Source organism: Hemitrygon akajei, chromosome 6 (assembly GCF_048418815.1).
Source record: "Hemitrygon akajei chromosome 6, sHemAka1.3, whole genome shotgun sequence".
Lineage (NCBI taxonomy): Eukaryota > Metazoa > Chordata > Chondrichthyes > Myliobatiformes > Dasyatidae > Hemitrygon > Hemitrygon akajei.
This window is the reverse complement of record NC_133129.1, coordinates 2,586,259-2,604,561: the sequence shown is the minus strand read 5'-3', so window position 1 is coordinate 2,604,561 and position 18,303 is coordinate 2,586,259. Positions and strand designations below refer to the sequence as shown.

Here is an 18,303-nt window from a genome sequence, read left to right as displayed (position 1 = left end):
AGCAGCAGCTGAGTTCATGGCACCATGGGTGGCTCTGTGGCACAGGAGGGAAGGAAAAGGAATGGGAGAGCTATAGTGATAGGGGATTCGATTGTAAGGGGAATAGATAGGCGTTTCTGCGGCTACAAACAAGACTCCAGGATGGTATGTTGCCTCCATGGTGCAAGAGTCAAGGATGTCTCTGAGCGGCTGCAGGACATTCTGGAACGGGAGGGTGAACAGCCAGTCGTCGTGGTGTACATAGGTACCAACGATATAGGTAAAAAAAAGGGATGAGGTCCTACAAGGTGAATCTAGGGAGTTAGGAGATAAACTAAAAAGTAGGACCACAAAGGTAATAATCTCTGAATTACTACCAGTGCCACGTGCTACTCAGAGTAGAAATAGGAGGATATTTCAGATGAATACGTGGCTTGAAAAATGGTGCAAGGGGTAGGGATTCAAATTTCTGGGGCATTGGAACCAGTTCTGGGGGACGTGGGACCGGTACAAACAGGACAGTCTGCACCTGGGCTGGACTGGAACCAATCTCCTAGGGGGAGTGTTTGCTACTGCTGTTCAGGAGGCTTTAAACTAATGTGGCAGGGGGATGGGAACAAGTGCAGAGAGACAGAGGGGTGTAAAATGAGGGTAGAAGCAAAAAGTAGTAAGGTGAAAAGTAAAAATAGTAGGCAGGCAAATCCAGGGCAAAAATCAAAAAGGGCCACTTTTCAACATAATTGTATAAGGGCTAAGAGTGTTGTAAAAACAAGCCGGAAGGCTTTGTGTGTCAATGCGAGGAGCATTCATAACAAGGTGGATGAATTGAATGTGCATAGTTATTAATAAATATGATATAGTTGGGATCACAGAGACATGGCTCCAGGGTGACCAAGGATGGGAGCTGAACATCCAGGGATAGACAGGAAAGAAAAGGAGGTGGGGTAGCATTGCTGGTTCGAGAGGAGATTAACACAATAGAAAGGAACAACATTAGCCTCAAGGATGTGGAATCGATATGGGTAGAGCTGCATAACACTAAGGGGCAGAAAATGCTGGTGGGAGTTGTGTACAGGCCACCTAACAGTAGTAGTGAGGTTGGGGATGGCATTAAACAGGAAATTAGAAATGCTTGCAATAAAGGAACAGTAGTTATAATGGATGACTTCAATCTATATAGAGATTGGGTGAACCAAATTGGTAAGGGTGCTGAGGAAGAGGATTTCTTGGAATGTATGCAGGATGCTTTTCTGAACCAACTAGAGAGCAGGCCATTCTAGATTGGGTATTGAGCAATGAGCAAGGGTTAGTTAGCAATCTTGTCGTGTGAGGCCCCTTGGGTAAGAGTGACCATAATATGGCGGAATTCTTCATTAAGATGGAGAATGACATAGTTAATACAGAAACAAAGGTTCTGAACTTAAAGAAGGGTAACTTTGAAGGTATGAGACGTGAATTAGCTAAGATAGACTGGCAAATGATACTTAAAGGGTTGATGGTGGATATGCAATGGCAAGCATTTAAAGATCGCATGGTTGAAATACAACAATTGTTCATCCCAGTCTGGCAAAAGAATAAACCAGGGAAGGTAGTGCACCCGAGGCTGACAAGGGAAATTAGGGATAGTATCAAGTCCAAAGAAGAAACATACAAATTAGCCAGAAAAAGCGGCACACCTGAGAACTGGGAGAAATTCAGAGTCCAGCAGAGGAGGACAAAGGGCTTAATTAGGAAAGGGAAAAAAGATTGAGAGAGAAAGCTGGCAGGGAACATAAAAACTGACTGTAAAAGCTTTTATAGATATGTGTAAAGAAAAAGATTGGTTAAGACAAATGTAGGTCCCTTACAGACAGAAACAGGTGAATTGATCATGGGGAACAAAGACATGGCAGATCAATTGAATAACTACTTTGGTTCTGTCTACACTAAGGAGGACATAAATAATCTTCCAGAAATAGTAGGGAACCGAGTGTCTAGTGAGATGGAGGAACTGAGGGAAATACATGTTAGTAGGGAAGTGGTGTTAGGTAAATTGAAGGGATTAAAGGCAGATAAATCTACAGGGCCAGTTGGTCTGCATCCCAGAGTGCTTAAGGAAGTAGCTCAAGAAATAGTGGATGCATTACTAATAATTTTTCAAAACTCCTTAGATTCTGGATTACTTCCTGAGGATTGGAGGGTGACTAACGTAAACCAACCTTTTTTTTTAAAAAAAAGGGAGAGAAAAACCGGGGAATTATATACTGGTTAGCCTGACATCAGTGGTGGGGAAAATGCTAGAGTCGGTTATCAAAAATGTGATAACAGCACATTTGGAAAGCGGTGAAATCATCGGACAAAGTCAGCATGGATTTGTGAAAGGAAAATCATGTCTGACGAATCTTATAGAATTTTTTGAAGATGTAACTAGTAGAGTGGATAGGGGAGAGCTAGTGGATGTGGTATATTTGGATTTTCAAAAGGCTTTTGACAAGGTCCCACACAGGAGATTAGTGTGCAAACTTAAAGCAGATGGTATTGGGGGTATGGTATTGAGGTGGATAGAGAATTAGTTGGCAGAAAGGAAGCAAAGAGTGGGAGTAAACGGGACCTTTTCAGAATGGTAGGCAGTGACTAGTGGGGTACCGCAAGGCTCAGTGCTGGGACCCCAGTTGTTTACAATATATATTAATGATTTAGACGAGGGAATTAAATGCAGCATCTCCAAGTTTGCGGATGACACGAAGCTGGGCGGCGGTGTTAGCTGTGAGGAGGATGCTAAGAGGATACAGGGTGACTTGGACAGGTTAGTTGAGTGGGCAAATTCATGGCAGGTGCAATTTAATGTGGATAAATGTGAGGTTATCCACTTTGGTTGCAAGAACAGGAAAACAGATTATTATCTGAACGGTGACCGATTAGGAAAAGGGGAGGTGCAACGAGACCTGGGTGTCATTGTATACCAGTCATTGAAAGTGGGCGTGCAGGTACAGCAGGCAGTGAAAAAGGCAAATGGTATGTTGGCATTCATAGCAAAAGGATTTGAGTACAGGAGCAGGGAGGTTCTACTGCAGTTATACAAGGCCTTGGTGAGACCGCACCTAGAGTATTGTGTGCAATTTTGGTCCCCTCATCTGAGGAAAGACATTCTTGCCATAGCTGGAGTACAGAGAAGGTTCACCAGATTGATTCCTGGGATGGCAGGACTTTCATATGAAGAAAGACTGGATTGACTAGGCTTATACTCGCTGGAATTTAGAAGATTGAGGGGGGATCTTATTGAAACGCATAAAATTCTAAAGGGATTGGACAGGCTAGATGAAGGAAGATTGTTTCCGATGTTGGGGAAGTCCAGAACGAGGGGTCACAGTTTAAGGATAAAGGGGAAGCCTTTTAGGACCGAGATGAGGAAAAATTTATTCACGCAGAGTGGTGAATCTGTGGAATTCTCTGCCACAGGAAACAGTTGAGGCCGGTTCATTGGCTATATTTAAGAGGAAGTTAGATATGGCCCTTGTGGCTAAAGGGTTCGGGGGTATGGAGAGAAAACAGGTACAGGGTTCAGAGTTGGATGATCGGCCATGATCACACTGAATAGCAGTGCAGGCTCAAAGGGCCAAATGGCCTACTCCTGCACCTATTTTCTATGTTTATATATCAACTTGTACACCTACAGAATACTTTAATCTTTTAATATTATTGTGTTAATACTATTTTCTATTGTTTGTGATAGATGCACTGTGTTTTGGTCCCTGAGGAACGATGCTTCGTTTAGCTGTATACATGTGTATTTGAATGACAATGTACTTGGACTTCATGTTGAGGAGTTGGAGGACTTTCTTGGCTATGGCTCCTACATAGTTAGAGCAGGATAAACCATTGGTAAAGGTCACCCCAAGAGCTGGAAACTTTCAGCAGTCTTAACCTCAGCACTGTTGATGTAAACAAGAGCCTGTGCACCCCCCCCCCCAACTCCCTGAACATGACGACCAGTTTTTTGGTTTGTTGGTATTGAAGGAAAAATTATCATGACACCATGTCACAGAACTCTCTGTCTCCTTCCTGAGATCCTGCCCACCACAGTGATATTATCTGTTAACTTTTAGAACAGGGCTTCTCAAACTTTTGTATGCCATGGACCCCTAATATTAACCAAGGGGTCTGTGGAGCCCAGGTTGGGAACCCCCATTAGAGGGATTTGGAGCAGAATCTGGCCACACAATCTCGAGTGCACAGGGAGCAGAGGGGAGGGCTGAGGACACAACCTTATAGGGCATTGGTGTTGAGGATAACAGTGGTAAGGGTATTGTTGCCATCCTTAATGATGGCAGTTTGTCAGTCAGGAAGTCAAAAATTGTTGCAAAGGGGTGGGGTATTGAGCTGCAGGGTCTAGCAGTTTAGAAATGGAGGAAACAAGGTGCAGGACAGATGGAGAGAAAACTGTCCACATAACTACATGAACATCAGCTAACCATGATCCTCCGTCACTCATCTCAGTACATGAAAACCAAGGATACAAGCTCATCTGAGAAACTACAAAAACCCTGTCAGAAGCACAAGAGAATTCTTAGAAGTGAAAGATGTGGCTGACCGTGGGAACCCATTAGAGTTGGAATAAGTACATGGATGGGAGGGGTATGGAGGGCCATGGTCCAGGACAGGTTCCATTGGACTAGGTAGAATAACAGTTTGGCACAAATTAGATGGGCTGAAGGGTCTGTTTCTGTGCTACAGCACTCCATGACTCATAACCAATAATGTTCTTCATTTCTGTTCAGATGTCAAACATCAGCCCATTAATACTTGTACAAAACAGAAATGTCTTACACTAAAACTTCTGAGTGGGTAGCAGTTAACAATGAGTTTAAGTTACAACTGCATAATGGGTATAATCCAATATTATCACCCAGTACAAGAACCCCATTTCACACAAATACAAAAGTAGGTGGCACAGTAGTTTTTACAGTGTCTGTGACTTGGGCTCAATTCTGGCGTCTGTAAGGAATCTGCACGTTCACCCCGTGACTGCCTGCGTTTCTTCCCACATCACAAAGACAGATGTAACTGGGTGGCGTGAGCTCATTGGGCCTGTTACCATGCTGATTCTCTAAATGAAAAACTAATTAAAAAAACAAAAACCACTGGCTTGTGAAGGGAGGGGCTGCTTTATGCATTGTTTGGAAAGTCCTTGAGAAAATCCAAAAATTTTTCAGATGTTTTCCCAGTGTTGAATACCAAAGAAAGAAAGAAATAATGAACGAGACACCAATAATTAAATATTTGACACCCAGAGGAAGTTTTGTTCAACTTAAAAGTGGATAAATGGAAATACAGTCGGCCTTCCCTATCCGCGGATTCTACTTGCGCGAATTCAACCAACCGCGGAACGCGAAAACCCGGAAGTGCTCTTCCAGCACTTGTTGTTCGAGCATGTACAGACTTTTTTTCTTGCCATTATTCCCTAAACAATACAGTATAACAACCATTTTACATTGCATTTACATTGTATTAGGTATTATAAGTAATCTAGAGATGATTTAAAGTATACGGGAGGATGTGCGTGGATTATCGTGCATCGGGATCGAAAAAAATTGGGAGTTCTCTTACTAGGTAAGCTTAGTAATAATGGTCGGGGCAGAGCCTTTCTCACCTTATCCTTTAAAATTGTTCCGATCATTGACCGGCGTAGCCTAACGCTTTTCCAATGACCGATGGTGTTTCACCTCTTTCCGATTGCTTTATTATTTCCACTTTACTTTCAATCGTGATTGTGATTATTTTCGTGAACAGAAGCACTGTGCATTCAGAGCTCTGGCGCTGGGTCCTAATGTCCACCGCACTGAGACTGGTTAAATAAGGTCTGGGGTTCCGCTAGGTCCTAATGTCCACCGGATTAAGACAGGTTGCATAAGGGACTTGAGCATCCGCGAATTTTGGTATCCGCGAGGGGTCCCGGAACCAATCCCCCGCGGATAAGGAGGGCTGACTGTATATTAATTTTTGGGGTGGTGTCGAAGCAGAAACACTTTTGTTAGTAACTAAATTATCTATATGTGGTTCATTGAACTCCAGTGAATACAGGCTCAGAGCCACCAGATGCACCTCATATGTTAACCCTTCCATTCCTGGACTCATTCTTATGAACCTCCTCTGGACTCTCTCCAATACTGGTACATCCTATCTTTGATAAGGGACCCAAACATCCAAATGCGGTCTGAATGTTGAAATTCAGTTTCCACTGGGAGGAATTTTTAAAAAAAATACCTAGAAGCAGCAGAAGTTGTTAGAGAACTCTCATCTGGCTGCTTTCTCCTTAGGTCTGGTCTGACACCCTGGCTCCAGTCAGCCCAGTCTCACCAGCACCTTCCCATAGGGATCAATTCCGGCCGGACCCTCCAGAAGTTTCCAACATGTCTACCAAGTTCTGGAATCACACCACTGGGTAGGACGTCACACCCTGCTAGGGTAGAATCTATGTCCTGTGGGAAACTGCTTCATCGCTTCACGGGGTCCTCGTGTGTCCGCTCATCCACTCACTTCAAGGATCTTAAAAGCAGTCATTCATCCTCAGCACTCTCTGTGCTCACACACTCTTACATATGCACACAGTGATGTTACTCACTGGGAAACAGCTCACTGAAATACACACAGATAGAAATGCACCGATATACTGATAAATACACACACAACATGCTTATAAACAGCTCACTGAAATACACACAGATAGAAATGCATCGATATACTGATAAATACACACACAGCTCACTGACATTCATCTACACACACTGACTGATACAGAAACACACTCTCACTGACATGCATAGGCTGGTAAATAGGCTTATTGACATACACACACTCTCAGACATAATCACTAACACAGATGTGTATCTACATGCACACACCCACACTGACATACACGCTCTTCATACACACTCACAGATACTCATTACAGACGCGTTGATTCACACACACATGCTGACATACTGGTAAACCCACACACAGACATGCTCATATACACATACACAGTGATATTCATACTCAGTCCCTCTCTCTCATACACCGCTTGTCCTAAAGGATTCAATTCCGCTGAACTGAGTCCCTAGTAGTAAGTCTCTGCAGCATTAACTCAGTGTTAGTATGGTCACTCATTTATCGCTCCCCTCCGTGTCCTGCTCAGGCATACGGGACTCTGCCACAAGCGAGCCGTTGTCTTCAGTCATGTTCACTTCAGGCGTGCAAGTCTGCGCGGTAAGAAAGGCGCTCTCCTCAGTTGCATTTGGTTCAGGCGTTGGGGATACCGCCGAAAGAGAGGCATTTTCTGCGATTGAATTCTCCTCAGGCGTCCGGGGCACCGCCACCAGAGAGCCATTTTCAATCACGTTCACTTCAGACGTCCAGGTCTGCGCGGTAAGAGAGGCGCTCTCTTCAGTCGCATTCGATTCAGGCATCCGGGGCACCATCTCAAGAGAGCCGTTCTGTTCAGGCATATTTACCTCTGCAAGAGAGGAATTCTCTTCAGAACTGGAGATAATCTCACAAAATCACAGAGCCCCAACCTTCCTCTAACGACCACCCCCCCACCACCACCTTCCAACTTCTACCCCTGCCTCACCTCCCCCACTTCACACCTGGGCTCACAAAGTCAACAGCGAGATTCCACACCCTACCCTCCGCCCTCTACCTCCAGTCTCCGGGCTCAGTCCATTCCCTCCTGGCAACTCCCGCATATACTCTGCCCTTCCTTCCACACCTTCCACGTGCATTACGCTCCCCCTTGAAATTTACCAAGTATTTTTCTGGCACTTTCTACCACAGAATACCCTGTTTAAGGAACTGTGGAGCGGTTTAATTGTTAGATCAGGTTACCTGATGACTTCTGCTGCAGGCGCACGCTAACTTTCGAATACTCCGATGAATTTGGCTGGGCCCTGGGTAATGAGCAAGAAATCGAATTAAACCTTCATTGCTGTGTGGGGCACACAATATCCCTCATTACCCTGAGACTAGTGCTATTGCAGGCTCATAAATCCCGCAGTATTCCAACCACCACGCCTCAAGTAAAGACACAGTAACGGTTAGCATAATGCTGTTACAGAGTCAGCTCCAGCCGCTGCTGTCTGTAAGGAGTGTGTTCTCCAAGGGACCGCGTACGTTTCCTCCCACAACTCAAAGACGTACGGGTTAGTAGGTAATTTGGTCACTTGGGTGTAACAGGGGGGCAAAGGTCCGGAAGGGCCTGTCAACCTGCTGTATCTCTAAATAAATAAATAAAACTTGCTGTAGGTGAAGAGGCATCCAGGTTTCTCGGTATGTGAACCCAGCAAATTAGCTGGCAGGTGCAATGAGATGTTAAGACGACAAATTAGCCTTTATTGGAAAGGGATTTGAGTTTAGACGCAGGGAGTCTTTGTTAAGTTGCACAGAGTTGGTGAGGCCACAGCTGGAATAGTGTGCAATGCTGTGGTCCCGCTAATCCGAAAAAACAGGGATATAGTCATGTTGGATGCAATGCCGAAGAGACTCATTCCTGAGATGGAAGGGTTGTCCTATCAAGGGAAGTTAGGTAGTTTGGGTTTTTAATGCTTTGAAGTTTAAAAGGAAGGGTGTACTTATTGATCCTGAGAGGTTTGATGGGAAGATGGTATGTAGAAGGTGAGACATTTTAACCAATGGGATATCTCGAACAAGGGGACCTAATTACAAGAAAAGGGGCTGCTCATTTAAAAGGTTCATTTTTTTTTTATCAAGCGCAATGAATCTCTGGAACCCTCTACCCAGGAGATTTAGGGAGATTGTCATTAGAGTTATTTAAGTTCTGATGCAGATGATGATTAGCCTTAGGTGTCGAACGTCGAAAGATACAGTGAAATGCAACGTTTGTGTCAAATCAAATCAAGCAGGATTGTGCCGGACAGCCTGCAAGTGTCGCCAAGCTTCTGGTGCCAACAAAGCATGTCCACAACTCATTAACCCTAACTCATACATCTTTGAACTGTGGGAGGAAACTGGAGCACCTGGCGGAAACTCACGCGATCCTTAGGAACCGATCGCAGCTGCTGAAGCTAACCACAATGTTACTGTTCCTCCCATAAAAGCTGATTGAGGGCTGGAGGGAACAGGAACAGATGAGGGGTTGAGGCCATTGCAGATCAGTAATGATCATGTCAAGAGATGGGGCTTCAGGGGCCGGGTGGCCCACTAGTGCTCCTACTGTCCTGCGATACCTGCTCTTGCTTTCATTGTAGTGCTGAGATACATCTGAGAAATATTCACCTTGGTCAACACTGGTGAGATTGGAATTACTGATGGAAGACTCAGTCTTCTAGGTAGGTTGAAAGAATGCTCCTGTGAGAGGAGTGACTAAGTCATTAGAGTTATTTAACCTACTGAACATTGAAATTCCTAGATAAGACCCTGCAGAGGATAGTGAGGTCAGCCGAGAAGATCATCGAGGTCTCTCTTCCCACCATTATGGACATTTACACTACACGCTGCATCCGCAAAGCAAACAGCATTATGAAGGACCCCATGCACCCCTCATACAATCTCTTCTCCCTCCTGCTGTCTGGGAAAAGGCTCCGAAGCATTTGGGCTCTCACGACCAGAGTTTCTTCCCCCAAGCTATCAGACTCCTCAATACCCAGAGCCTGGACTGACACCTTACTGCCCTATTGTCTTGTCTCATTTTTACTCTGCACTGTACCAGCGGTTATGGTCGAAATGACAATAAAAGTGACCTGACTTGACTTGAAAATATTGAAAGGCCGAGATAGATTGGATGTGGACAGGATGGTTCCTATAGTGGGTGAGTCTAGGACCAGAAGGACAGCCTCAGAATAGAGGGACATCCATTTAGAACAGGCGAGGAGAGATTTCTTTAGTCAGCCGCAACAGAATGGCAGAGCAGACTCGATAGGCTGAATGGCCTAATTCTGCCCCTTTGTCTGATGAAGTGGAGAACAGAGAAACTTGACGCAGGGTGCATCGCTCAGAGAAGATTGGTGTGGATTGTGACGGAGTGCTGAGGGCCCTCAAAGGTGCGGTTTGAGCAGGCTCCAGACAATGACCGGGAAACCCTAACCATGGGTGTGGGAGCTAGAGAGCTGGGTGAGTGGGGTGTGTACAGGGTGACTAGAAGACAAAGCCAGCAAGGAGACAAATTAAATAATTGAGTCTGGAGGTAGCCATAGAGATAGATGGAGGTTTCAGGAGTAGTCTGCCTGGGTTACATGACAGTGGAGAGGACCCAGTGTAATAGGGAGACTTTTAACTAGGTATACATCCCATGGGATCAAGTTTGTTATACAGTGTTACACCACACAAGATATATGGTTAGTGGCCACTTTAATAGGTACACCTGCTCATTTATACAAATATCTAATCAGCCAATCATATGGCACTAACTCAATAAATAAAAGCATGCAGACATGGTCAAGAATTACAGTTGTTGTTCAGATCAAACATCAGAATGGGGAAGAAATGTGATCTAAGTGGCTTTGACTGTGGAATGATTGTTGGTGCCAGACGGGCTGGTTTGAGTATCTCAGAAACTGATGATCTCCTGGGATTTCCACACACAACTGTCTCTAGAGTTCACAGAGAATGGTGTGAAAAACAATTAAGACATTCAGAGAGTGGCAGTTCTGTGGGTGAAAATGCCTTGCTAATGAGAGAGGTCAGGGGAGAATGGCCAGTCTGGTTCAAGCTGACAGGAAGGCAACAGTAACTCAAACAACCACACATTGCAACAGTGGCGTGCTGAAGAGCTGAACAGATATTTGCATGAACGGGCAGGTGTACAGGTGTACCTGGTGAACAGGTGAGCAGAATGTGATGTCAGAGGATTGGTTCACCATTATCCTCCCTGTTAATCCAATTGGAGACACAGTGGGGCCCCATCACACTGTTGGAACGCTCTCTATAATTCCCACCCATACTGACTCCCAAGGTATTCTCCACAAAGTGTGTCCAGTTCTATCTGTACGATGCTCCCAACATTCTGCCCCTCTGATGATCCTGATTGGCAGATTGATTCCATTCCCATAAAGCCTGTTGAGTAGCAACTTTTCCATGGTAATTACTAATTTGGTACATTAATTTAACTTTAACAACAGTTTGGTACACAACAGAGAAAGATTACGATTTTTGCTTCATACCTTCTGCGTGTTGAGTTAAACTCTGCTCGTCCTGGAAGAAGAAAGGAGAGATTGTATTGTAAGTATCATCCTGCTGCTGATTACACATAGAAACATAGAAAACCTACAGCATAATACAGGCCCTTTGGCCCTCAATACTGTGCCGAATATGTACTTACTTTAGAAATTACCTAGCGTTACCCATAGCCCTCTATTTTTCTAAGCTCCATGTACCTATCCAGCAGTCTCTTGACCCTATCGTATCTGCCTCCAGCTCCGTCGCTGACAACCCATTCCACACACTCACCACTCTCTATGTAAAAAACTTGCCCCTGACATGGTGACTTAATTTGGTTAATCAAATGTTCATAGTTGAAGAAAAGAAGATAAAGATTAGCCTTATTTGCCACGTGTGCATTGAAACATACAGTGAAATCACATCGTTTGTGTCAAAGACCAACAGTCTGTGGTTATACTGGGGTCAGCTGGCAAGTGTCACCCTGCTTCCGACGCCAACATAGCATGCCCACAACTGACTCTAACCCGTGCGTTGGCACAGCATGATAGCGTAGTTAGGTTAGCGTAATGTCTTACTGCACTAGCTGTAGGATCATGGTTTTATTCCCACTGCTGTCTCTAAGGAGTTTGTATGATCTCCCCGTGACCGTGTGGGTTTTCTCTGGGTGCTGTGGCTTCCTCGCACAATCCACACACATCTGGGTTAGGGCTGGTGAATTGTGGGAATGCTATGCTGGTGCCAGAGGCATAGTGACACCTTCTTCCAAACCTATTCTCTTGTTTTAACATATGCAGAGAGGATCGGAGTTAATGACACTAATGGTTCTTTCTTTTTTGATGTTACAAAGAGCCCATGTTCTTTTCTTTCTCTTAGTCTTTGGTTAGTATTGTCTAGACTAGTTTTTTTGGGGGGCATATATTTTTTCCCTTTTTTGGATATGTTAATCCTTTCTTCTATGTATGCTACATTTGTACTTGAACAATTTTGGGAGGTTTATTACTTTTGTATTAATTGAATATATATTTAAATATGTTAACCATTAACAATGTAATCCCAATAATTGTGTAGCAATATTATGTTATATCCATTATTTTGAAATTAATAAAAAGATTGAAAAAGAAAAGAAAGTGTGGTGACATCTGCGGGCTGCTCAACAGAATCCTCGTGTATTTGATTTGACACAAACAATGCGTTTCACTGTATGTTTCAAAGTCAAATCTTTTAACCTTTAGCTTTGGACTATGGGAGGAAACTAGAGCACCCCGAGGAAACCCATACATTCATGGGGAGAACGTAGAAACTCCCCATGACAGCAGTGGGAAGTGTCCAGGGTTGCTGATGCTGTAAAGCAGTGTGCTAACAGCAATTTTACTGTGCTACCCACATGTTTGGCCAGACATACAGTACTGTGCAGAAGCCTTAGGCATATATGTACTGTATAGCTGGAGCGCCTAACCTTTGCACAGTACTGTAGTAACCTTATGTACTGCACTGTACTGCTGCCACAAAAAAAAAATCAAATTTCATGACGTATGTGAGCGATGATAAACCTGATTCAGATATGGGTCTCTATTGTGGACTGAGAGTGGGAAGGGGACAGGAAGAGGGGAATCATGGTTGGGACAAGGGGAAGGGAGAGGGGAGGGAGCGGGAAGCACCAGAGAGACATTCTGTAATGATCAATAAGCCAATTGTCTGGAATCAAATGGCCCTGCCTCATGTCTCAGGACTGGAGGTGTCTGTGCCCGCGCCAGCCTCCACCCCAGCACTCCTTCTCTGCCATCTGTCTCTCATTCCTTCTGCAGCATTCCACCCTCATCATTCCCAACATTCTGTGCTCCCGCCAGAGTGGATTAGTATCCTTCAGGAAAGAACTTACTTCACTGAACCCAAAGCCCCTGCACCATCAGGACAGAACCAATCAGAAGTCTGATGGGACAGTTTCCTCTTGGCTGAGGAATGCAGTGCCAAGAGGACCGAAGAAGCTTGTGATCCAGCCAGGATGTAGCAGCTCACTGTCCACAATTTACCCTATCCACTACCTCCAACACTAAAGCACACCCTTTGCCCCTCCCTCCCTTTTCTGCCACACCAACTCATTCTTCCGAGGTACTTGATGCAGAGGGCGGTGAATCTGTGTAATTCTTTGCCTCAAGGGGTGGTGGAGGCTGGTTCACTGCAAGTATTTAAAGCGGTGGTGGATGATTTTTCCATTTTTATTTATTGAGATACAGCACGGAACAGGCCCTTCCAACCCTTGGAACCATGCCGCTCAGCAGTCCCGATTTAACCTTGGCCTAATTACAATGACCACTGAACCTACCAACTGGTAGGTCTTTGGACTGTGGGAGGAAATTGGAACACCTGGAAGGAACCCATGTGATCACGGGGAGAATGTACCAACTGCTTACAGGCAGCAGTGGGAATTGAACCCGGGTCATCGGTACTGTAAAACTCTGCACTAATCACCATGTCACCGTGCTGATCGAGGACTAGAGGAATATGGAGAAGTGGCACAGAAAAGGACAGCTTAGCTCAGCTACAGTCAGATGAAATATTGGGGCCAAGTGGCCGAGTAGTGGGGAAGATGCTAGAGTCCATTATTAAGGATGAAATAGTGGCATATCTAGATAGCAGTGATAGCATCGGGCCGAGCCAGCATGGATTTACCAAGGGCAAATCATGCTTGACTAATCTATTGGAGTTTTTCGAGGATGTAACCAGGAAGTTAGACAAGGGAGATCCAGTGGATGTAGTGTACCTCAATTTTCAGAAGGCATTTGATAAGGTCCCACATAGGAGATTGTTGGGCAAAATCAGAGCTCATGGCATTGGGGGGAAGATATTGACATGGATAGAAAACTGGTTGGCAGATAGAAAGAAAAGGGTAACGGTGAATGGGTGTTTCTCGGAATGGCAGGTGGTGACTAGTGGGGTGCCACAGGGCTCAGTATTGGGACTACAGCTGTTTACGATTTACATCAACGATTTAGATGAAGGCATTGAGAATAACATCAGCAAGTTTGCTGATGATACTAAGCTGGGTGGCAGTGTGACATGTGATGAGGATGTTAGGAGAATTCAGGGTGACTTGGATAGGCTGGGTGAGTGGGCAGATACTTGGCAGATGACGTTTAATGTGAATAAGTATGAGGTTATCCACTTGGGGAGTAAGAACAGGAAGGCAGATTATTATCTGAACGGTGTAGAGTTAGGTAAGGGAGAAATACAAAGAGATCTAGGAGTCCTTGTTCATCAGTCACTGAAGGTGAATGAGCAAGTGCAGCAGGCAGTGAAGAAGGCTAATGGAATGTTGGCCTTTATTACAAAGGGAATTGAGTACAAGAGCAAGGACATCCTTGTGCATTTGTACAGGGCCCTGGTGAGACCACACCTGGAGTATTGTGTACAGTTTTGGTCTCCAGGGTTAAGGAAGGACATCCTGGCTATAGAGGAAGTGCAGCGTAGATTCACGAGGTTAATTCCTGGGATGTCTGGACTGTCTTACGCAGAGAGGTTAGAGAGACTGGGCTTGTACACGCTGGAATTAAGGAGATTGAGAGGGGATCTGACTGCAACATATAAGATTATTAAGGGATTGGACAAGATAGAGGCAGGAAATATGTTCCAGATGCTGGGAGAGTCCAGTACCAGAGGGCATGGTTTGAGAATAAGGGGTAGGTCATTTAGGACAGAGTTAAGGAAAAACTTCTTCTCCCAGAGAGGTGTGGGGGTCTGGAATGCACTGCCTCAGAAGGCAGTGGAGGCCAATTCTCTGGATGCTTTCAAGAAGGAGCTAGATAGGTATCTTATGGATAGGGGAATCAAGGGATTTGGGGACAAGGCAGGAACCGGGTATTGATAGTAGATGATCAGCCATGATCTCAGAATGGCGGTGCAGGCTCGAAGGGCTGAATGGTCTACTTCTGCACCTATTGTCTATTGTCTATTGACACTGACTCTTCTGTTTCTAGTGTGTTTTCCCCTTGCTCCTCAACTCTCTCCACCACTCTTCATCCTCTCTCCCCCTCTTTCCTCTCTGGGTCTCCTATTTCCCAATGACCACGTGACTTATTTCCTCCCTCCGATTTCCTTGGTTAGAGGGTGGTGAATCTGTGGAATTCGTTGTCACAGACGGCTGTGGAGGCCAAGTCACTGGGTATATTGGGAGGTTGATAGGTTCTTGATTAGTCAGGGCGTGTAGGGATACAGAGAGAAGGTAGGATATTGGGACTGAGAAGGAATTGGATCAGCCAAGATGAAATGACAAAGCAGGCTTGATGGGCCAAATGGTCTAATTCTGCTCCCATATCTTATAGTCTTATGGTCAATTCATGCACTATCACCACACTCCCATTCATCCAACACAAATTCCCCAACCCCATTGCCTATTCCCAGCCATTTCCAATTTATCAGATTCCACCTGGGAATCTCCATCCCATTTCCCACACCTAGGTTCCTTTCTCCTAGTCTTCACTTTGTCCATCATCCCTCCACACATCCCCACCCCCCGGCCACCCCAGTCTCTCCCTTCTACTTCTTCCTCTTCACTCCTTCACCTTGACTTCAATTACTCCTGTAACCTGGATCCTCTCTTCCCTGCCCCTTCCCCATCCAGAAGCGTGCATTCACAGAACCCTCAGCATTGTCAGGGAGCCCTCCCATCTGTTTAACAGGCTCTTTGATCTACCATCAGGCAGGTAGGAACAAGTATCGTTAAGCTGGGTAACAGGTTGTGAGACTTCTGAACGTTCTGTTGCCACCCAGTACACATTTATCACAGTGCCAGTAACAGTAATACAGCTGTATACTTAACTATATGTTGTAAATGCACTTTATATCAACTATGAATTTTAAAATTATCTGTTAATATTATTCTATATGCTGTGTCTGACTGTGTGGACTGTGTTTTGCACCTTGGTCCCTGAGGAACATTGTTTTCTTTGGCTGTATACATATGCATTGTTGAATGACAATAAACTTGAACTTGAACCAACTCTTCTTTCTAAACCATATTCACCATCTAAAGTTTATCTTTGAAATAAACCCAGTGTGACCTGACCCTGGTGACGTTGTCAGCTCCGATCCCTGCCCCCCCGCAAAAAGTAACTCACCGCTCCTCCTCCTCAGCAGCACTAAGCCAATAACAAGCACGATTACCACGATGACACTTCCAACCAGAATTCCGATTATGTAAATGAGCCACTGTGGCCGGTGTTGGCTCTCCACCATTTTGGGCAGATAGACGGACTGCATGGTGTTTCCTTGGTCGTTTACCACCAGGCAGGTGTAATTTCCCCCCAGCTTTGGGTGATGTAGCTCTCCCAGGGTCTGATACTTTCCCGGTCCTGGTGTGACGGGAGTGTCGCTGCTGTTCACTGGAAGCCTCTTGTTGTGGGGGTCGATCCAAATGATGTTTGGGGAGGGTTGCCCCTCTGCCAGACATTCTATAGTAGAATAGGTGGCATTGATGACGTTAACAAAAACACGGAGGATGACTGGGGCACCTGAGAAAGGATGGACACAGGGTTAATGGAGGACAGTTTAATATTTAACTACATAAAATATTTAAATCATTGTTTACTTAACAATTTCTGTAGAACTGTTGTACTAATGTGCCTCTGCTTTCTGGGGCTGCTGTGGAGAGCTAAACTGTGCACATCCATACTCGCGTCATTCTAAAGATGGGCAGTAGAGGGCATCCTAACATGCTGCATCACCACATGGTACAGAAACTGCACCACGGCAGACAGGGAGGCTCGACAATGGTTAGATCAAAACTGTACGTAACACATCACTGGCACCATCCTACCTGCTTATCAAGGACGTGTATACAGAAAGGTGCAGCAGGAGAAGGGCCAGTAACATCATGAAGGATCCCACCCACCCTGCTCATGGACTGTCTATCCCACTCCCATCAGGGAGGAGGTTACATAGCATCCACTCCAGAACCACCAGATTCAAAAATAAGTTACTTTCCCCAAGCAGTAAGGCTGATTAACATCTTCACCCACTAACCCACCACCATACTTTATCATCTCCTGTCAGAGTCACCTTATGTCCAGGCATTCCAGTGCCTAGCGTAACTTTATGGACATACAATACATCTATGTATATAATCTGTCCTATGTATTTATATTTATCGTGTTCTTTATTTTATTGTGCTGCATCAGATCCGGAGGGATGATTATTATGTTCCCCTTTACACTTGTGAACAGGAAATGACATAAAACAGAAATGAGAAAATCTGCAGATGCTGGAAATCTGAGCAACACACACAAAATGCTGGAGGAACTCAGCAGGCCAGGCAGCATCTATGACCTAAAACAGTCTTGAATCTTGAATATTTAATTTTATGAATCTAATACAGGGGTATAAAAATTGGATTGCATCTATTTTTATGTGCTAAAATAGTGTTACTCTTTAAACTGAATTTACTTAAAAATAGTGATAGTGTTATAGACTACAGCACAGAAACAGGTCATCCGGCCCATTTAGTCCATACTGAAACCATTGACCTGGACTGGGACTATCACACTCCATAACCATACCATCCACATACCTACCTAAACATCTCTTAAACGCTGAAATTGAGCTCGCATGCACCACTTGTGCTGGCAGCTCATTCCACGCTCACATCACCCTCTGAGTGGAAGAAATTTCCCCTCTTGTTTCCCTTAAACTTCTCACCCTTCACCTTCGCATGACCTTGGGCTGTAGCACCCCCCCAAGCTCAGTAGAAAAGGCATCTACCCTAGCCCTCATAATTCTGTGCACCTCTATCAAATCGCCTCTCAATCTTCTACATTGCAAGGAATAAAATCCTAACCTATTATAACTCAGGTCCACTCGGGTCCTCCAGACCTAACAACATCCTTGTAAATTTTCTCTGTACTCTTAGAACCTTATTTACATCTTTCCTGTAGGCAGGTAACCAAAACTGCACACAATACTCCAAATAAGGCCTCAACTATGTCTTGTACAACTTCAACATAACATCCCAACTCCTGTACTCAATACATTGATTTATGAAGGCCTATGTGCCAAAAGCTTTCTTTACAACCCTATCTACCCATGAAATTCACCACTTTCAATGAATTGTGGACCTGTACTCCCAGATCTCCTTGTTCTACCACACTCCTCAGTGCCCTACCGTTCACTTTGTAGGATCTACCATGGTTTAGGGTAAAC

The 18,303-nt window shown here is 44.8% G+C and overlaps 1 protein-coding gene across 1 annotated transcript in view; it reads right to left on the bottom strand.

Moving 5' to 3' along the window:
* Positions 1–5,230: 5,230 nt before the first annotated feature.
* LOC140728815 (uncharacterized) overlaps positions 5,231–18,303 on the bottom strand; it is a 35,154-nt gene continuing 22,081 nt past the window's right edge. The window contains exons 3-6 of the mRNA XM_073047785.1: positions 16,227–16,619; positions 11,115–11,145; positions 7,825–7,886; positions 5,231–7,453 (exon numbers count right to left, since the gene is read on the bottom strand). Of these exons, the coding sequence (XP_072903886.1) occupies positions 7,104–7,453; positions 7,825–7,886; positions 11,115–11,145; positions 16,227–16,619 (836 nt within the window). The 3' untranslated portion in view covers positions 5,231–7,103. The remainder of the gene's footprint in view (positions 7,454–7,824; positions 7,887–11,114; positions 11,146–16,226; positions 16,620–18,303) is intronic.